The 6,376-nt window shown below is 34.1% G+C and overlaps 1 protein-coding gene across 2 annotated transcripts; it reads right to left on the bottom strand.

Annotated features, from left to right (window-relative positions):
* Positions 1-33: 33 nt before the first annotated feature.
* CLPR4 (CLP protease R subunit 4) lies at positions 34-4,075 on the bottom strand. Of its 2 annotated transcripts, XM_039047041.2 has the most exons (8): positions 3,676-4,075; positions 2,740-2,943; positions 2,217-2,272; positions 1,959-2,085; positions 1,701-1,778; positions 855-968; positions 667-773; positions 34-384 (listed from the first exon to the last, which is right to left on the bottom strand). In XM_039047041.2, exons 1-7 carry the CDS (start codon positions 3,937-3,939, stop codon positions 702-704), a joined length of 915 nt encoding a protein of 304 aa, XP_038902969.1. In that variant the 5' UTR covers positions 3,940-4,075; the 3' UTR covers positions 34-384; positions 667-701. The 2 variants fall into 2 exon arrangements, with proteins under 2 accessions (XP_038902969.1, XP_090163308.1); XM_090307182.1 differs by having other exon boundaries at positions 667-968.
* Between the last annotated feature and the right edge of the window lie 2,301 nt (positions 4,076-6,376).

Raw genomic sequence — 6,376 nt, 5'->3', positions numbered from 1 at the left:
ATCTAACATTTTTGTAAAATTGAGATCTCAACATTTTAGAAATGACTGAATAAATTCATTGTATAAACCATGTGTTCAAGTTAATAAATTTGAAAAGATTGTTCCTCTACACAAGAAGGAAGAATTTTCACTGCACATTGGGGAAATTTTAGAGTTTCCTGGTTGAAGAGAGCAAAACAGAATGAAGTTGAACATCAACAATGTTATCAGTTTTCCTTTTTGTAACATTGTTCTAAAGTTGTAATATAATTCAGGAAGTTCCTCAAATACTGGTAGTTGATACGCTTGCAATAAACTCACAGATCACTTTCCTGTCCGCGACTAATACTGCTTGAGGATTCCAGATTTCAGTTCTCAGATTCCAGTATTTGCACAAACTTCAATCTGAGAAAGTAAGAACAATGTATTAGATAGATGGCTATGAAACTCCCAGATGAAGATTTTAACAATTTTACAACAGAAAAGCTAGAACAGGAGAGAGTAGTTAATGTTTCTTTAGATGATTTGGTTTATTTATAAGATTTGGTGTTCATGTCCTCAAATAACAAGTCCACTGACAGTTAATGTTTACCAGCACATAAACAAGCAGAACAAGCAGTGCATAATCACTAATTAAGTAGAAGTACTTCTGGTATATATCGGCAATGTCTTGTAATTGAACTTTACCTTGGTAATATTCTACCAACCCACATTTTTCTACACTAAATAAGTTGTGCCTTTTTCAGGTCAGATACAACTCCTCGGTCTTCGGTTGTTCTTTCATTGTATAGTACCTGATGAAAGTAAATGAAATTCAGTTTAATGCATAGCCACAATAACATATGATAAGTTAATACAGTTTGAAATTCAGGTACCTTATCTATGATACCATATTCAACTGCTTCGCTGGGACTAAAATATTTTGGCCGCCTGATATCAGCTTCAATCTCCTCAGTCGACTTTCCAATATGCTTGGCATAAAGCTTGACCTTCAATATCGATTTTAAAAAGTAAAGAACTATGAGTTCAGTTACCTCGAGAGAACAATGTAAAATTTCAAATACACCAATAATTACTTCTTTTCAAATTTCGAAGGCATTGATGGTACACTCCTGAAACCATGCTGTCTGTTCTTTGGTGGAATGTGAGCTTGTCATGGAATTTATGCTAGAAATATGTATTACTTTTCAACACTAATCTAGAAGTTGAGAGGATTTTTTGGTTTGTTCAATTTTTGTAGCCAATTCTTCTTGCATCTCCTGACAGCATTTTTGTAACTACCTTTTCTTGGCAATCTAAATAGGGAAACTTTCTGCCTGTAAATCCTAATTTGAACTAGAAAGACACCTCCCTATCCTTCCCCTTTCTATAGTCTCATCTTTATTTATTTACTTTAAAATTTCTATATGAACAAGGGCTTGAGCCAGCTCACACGCACCTCAATAATTCTCACAAGACTTGCCCAGCTCTATGTCTAGTTACTAAGATAACTCGTGGGTAGACTGCCACCATAGCTTGAACCAAAGTGGTTATCAGCTCTATCTTTATTTTGTACATGGTTTTGGTTCCTTATCAAAAATAAATCCCAGCCATTTGAGAACTCCAGTGTACAATAGCAAATGCACTTCCCTACCTCTCATTTCAGGAAGGAAGAAAACAAAGACGAGTACGGGAATGAAGAGAAGGCAAATCCAGTAGACAAATTTCAATCATGATCTTACCAGTTCTGCCTTCACATTCCGTACTTCTTTTCTAGCAAGCTCAATGTCTGTCGCTTGACCCTGAAACCTTGCAATTGGCTGCAGATCGAAAGATAAAAAAACAAAAAATTTCTATAACTCCATAAAAGTAACAAAAAGCCACCTTACATGTAGTGAGACAAATCTACGCAAGACACAAATAACTTTCTGAAGTTTAGGAAATGAGTAGAAGAATAACGAGGAAAAAAATTGTAAAGATATCTGTTGATGATAGAATACCTGCTTTATCATTATTGTTGATGAGGGCAATGCAGAACGGTTTCCCTGAGCACCAGCTGCCAAAAGAAGTGCTGCTTCTCCCCAAGCGTTACCAACGCATAATGTGAATATAGGAGGTTTAACATACCTGCAGTCGAAAAGAATACAAAGTGATGAACATTAAACAAGTCCTCAACATCTCTTGAATGCACAACAAAAGAATGAGATTCTAAAGAACAGAACACCAAACCAATTATAAATAAACATCCACATCACAACCTCATAACATCATATATAGCAAATGCTTCAGTCTCATAGCCCAACTTCTCGCCACCCTGGAAAATGCAAGCACTTCATTATGATCTACCATCACATGGAAAAGGTCACAAGGTTAATAATCATTTTTCTGCATGTTGAAGTCGACAAACATTTTCCTTCAAAATGGCATGCTACATCGAATTTTAGATGTTTTATTTTTAATAAGAAAATAGAAAAGAGGAAGGGGAGGATGAAGAGACTATGGGTGTTTTCTCTTTCTTTCTTTCTTTTTCTTTTTTTTCCGGGTCAAGAAAAAAGCTGAGGCGCTGCTTTACTATTAGAATGGCTATGAAAAATTGTAACTTTTCCTACTCCTTATGTTATTTTCATCACAATAGACAGTTAACACAAGTGATTAACACAACAAAGGCCTCTGCCAGTTGTTGACATCGCGATCATTAAAAAACCGCCTTAAAGTTCAAGCTATATAAAATGAGAGAGCAAAACGACGTTAATCTACATAAAACTTTAAAACACAGTTAACCTTTGTTGTCCCCGTGGAGTTAATGTAAAGATAAATAGGCTTTGCTTCATCCTCATACTGAAGGTAAAGAAATTCAGCAAGTATCAACTCTGTGACAGAAGGGACAAGAGACATGCCCAAGTATACAATTCGATTCTTGTATAAATAAGATGCCAAATCTGGAGGAGGTTGCTCCCATGCACTTCCCCTTGAAAATGGAATAACCTGTTGAAAGAAATCAGGTAGATAAGACACAGGAGGCGAGCAGGAAAGGGGAGTGGTTCTGAAAAAGAACATATAAAGTTAAAGGGAGGCCGTTAACTGTAAGAAACATCGCTTAAATTTAAAAAGGAGTAAGCTCATTCAAGCCCACATATACTTTGTAGGTAGCTGAAGTCACAAATTAATTTTCCCAAAAGGGTCTGCTTTTTAGACTCCATTATAAACTCCCGGCCTATTTGAGATTGAGAGTCTTTCATTTGTAAGTATTTAAGCACACCACTAAGTAAACAGCTATCACGTTTCCACAAAGCATAGCACAAATTCTCCAAAATAGGACTATGAAACTACAATATAGTGAACCAAAGTAGTAAAAGAACAAATAAGCAACAATTTTTTTTTATAAGAAACAAATTTAAGTGATGTATGAATTTACAAAAGAAGGGCATATGCCCAAATCAAAAGAGTTACGAAGATTCATGTGCACCAAGACATATATAAAGAGATGTACATTATAAGTGAACCACTTTGAGAGTTTTTTTTTTTTTTTTTTTTTTAAATATATTTTTTATGAACAAATAAGCAGCAAAATTTCAAACTAATATCCGCAATATTTCACCTAAGAAGACTCAAAAATTACAATTTAGTTAACCCAAGTACTTGAAAGAACAACTAGCAACAAAACTTCAAACCAATATTCCAATAACACCGGAAGAGCAGAAAAGTTCAGGCATTTACCATAGTAACAACACCCCGTTTGCCCTTGGATCCAGGGGAAGAATCCGTATTAAGCGATGACGGCCGGAGTTTCACGCCGGAAAAGTCCCCGGAGACGCTGCCACCGGCGAATGGGATGAGAAAATTAGTGGAAAGCGGAGGCGTTCTGAGAGAGGAGGACGACAAGGACAAGGCCCGGTTCGATTTTCTATCATGGGAAGAAGTAATTAATGGCGATATTCGCTTGGTAAGCGCGAAGCTGGAGGCAGTGGTGGCGACCTCCATGGCTGGAAAACCTTGAAGCAGAGCGATAATCTGAAACGAAGAAGCCGAAGATAGAGGAGCGAAGTGGAAGATTTGTGGGCTTTTGAAGGTAATGGGTTAGCCCAGCCCAAAGCATTTGTTTTTACAGGCCTATATTATATTATTATCTTATACCTTCGATTTATTTAAAAAATAGCTCAATCCACTATAAATTTTTACTAATGTTAGTGTCTATTTACCGTTAAAGTCTCATCCATGATTTTTGTAAAATAAAATGTTAGAAAAAATACCTAGATTTTGTGTATCTCTCCCTCATACATAGCTTAGGGCTCTGTACAATAATGTTCATTCTCTCTCTCAAAACCCTAGGCTCTTCCATCTTCTTCTTCAATCTCTCTCAAAACCCTCTCTCTCAACTCCCTCTCTCATCTTTCCGGCCAAAGCCATATCTCGTCATCGTTCCCGCACTAATCTTACCATTGATCTCGTAGTCATTTTAATCTCACCCAAATCTCGCCATTGTTCCTGTCTACACCAGTGGCCACACGACACACGTTCATCGGTGGCAGGATCATCCACCAACCGACAGGTCTTGGTAAGAAACGGCGTCAGGAGCAACCTCTATCCATTTTTTCTCTTTTTTTTTTTAAAAAAAAAAAGAAATTTCTTCCTCAGATCTTGTTGTTGTGGGTTTCTTTTTCAGATCTCGTCGTCGTGGTTTGGTCGGTCCAGTAAGACCACTTTGGTTTGGTTTGATGATATACATAGTCTTCTTCAATTTATCGATACATGTTGCGATATATATATTCACTTATATATTTAGATTTCCTGATTAATGATATATACACTTATATATATTATCATATAAATGGAATTTATAATATATACGGTAATTTGTGTTGAACGTGTAGTCAATCTTACCTGTATATTTCATATTTTGATTGAAATATACACATCTAAGACAATATTCTAAGGTGTATTGACATACATATCAGAACATCGGAGGATATAATATAGGCACAAACAGTGCATAAATATCAGAATACTTGGGATATATACACAAAGTAAACAATGGAATATATTGTCAAACATATAAGAACACCAAAGGAACATATTACACACACAAGCAATACCTAATTAGAAATGCATACATATCAGAATATCTAAATATATACACCAAATAAACAATAGAATATATTACACGAAAACAAATAATACTCAAAACAAACAACAAAATATATCGCATAATATAAAAAATCAAATATGAAAAACGAAATGGAAAATAAAATTATAATAAAACATTTTCTCTTTCCAATTTAAAATAGAAATAAATCATATTAACTGTCTTTTCTTTCTTCAATTGAAAATGAGAAAAATTATATAAAATATATTTTCTCTCTCCATAATAAATGCATAATCTTTCCCCAACATTAAGTGAGCTTGACACATATGAAAAAGAATATTAACAAACGAATATAAATAAATGAAAAAATGGCAGAATTGTCCGAAATTAACCCTAAGAGTCTCCTTTGAAAAATTCAAATGTAAAGATTCTCATGAAATATATGACTCAAGATGACTTTTTATGTAAAAATCTTTTCTAATAGAGATTTTATATCTAATTATTATTATTTTTTTTTTTTGTAGAGTATTATGTATTTTATTGCAACATTCTTGAATTCTAAAGAAAATACTCTTTTTTAGTTCGAAGATTTTGAGTCTATTTTTTATTTGAACATTAGATTTTGATTCAAATGATATATTTTTATTCTTGAATTTTAGTTTTATTTCCATTTAATGTCACAATTTAAAAATTATACTGACTTTCATATTTACTAGATACTACATTTTGATCCTGAGGATCAATGACTATTAATTAATTCGAATGAATTTAATTAATTAAAATTTAAATAAGGGATTAAAATGGAACATTTTCTTTTCTAAATTCTAGAGACTTAATTATTGAATTATTCTTGCATTTTTTTCTATTCCCCTGGTGATCTCGTTGGAATGAGGCTTCACCTCGAGCACCTAACAATGGGTTTACTTTCAGTGGACTTATTGACCGTCCAATATTAGATAACATTTGTGTAATTTCTTGAGTAAGCGATTCTAACATTTCTTCCCTTTGTTTGCTCTAGGTTGCTAATTGCCACCCATATAGTAGGAATAATTTTCTCAGACTCAACTTTTTTATGTGGATTACTAGCACCAACCATCTACACCGAGCTAACTCTTTGCTCTTATATCAAAACTGACGTGGGACACAAAAGAAGACCAAAATAGAGAAATAAGTCGAAGCTAGTCTAAGCTAGCAAATTGATGGCAAGAGATCAAAGTTTACAGGCAAGATACCCCAAAAAGTTATCCTTGAGTGTTTGTGAAAACCCTACAGAAGGATGATTGGATCCCAATTTCATTTATTTTATAGAAACAAAATAATTTCAAAGATGGAAAC

This window comes from Benincasa hispida, chromosome 11, assembly GCF_027475165.1.
Source record: "Benincasa hispida cultivar pf3 chromosome 11, pf3_genome.v1.1, whole genome shotgun sequence".
NCBI lineage: Eukaryota > Viridiplantae > Streptophyta > Magnoliopsida > Cucurbitales > Cucurbitaceae > Benincasa > Benincasa hispida.
This window is presented reverse-complemented; position numbering and strand designations above follow the sequence as displayed.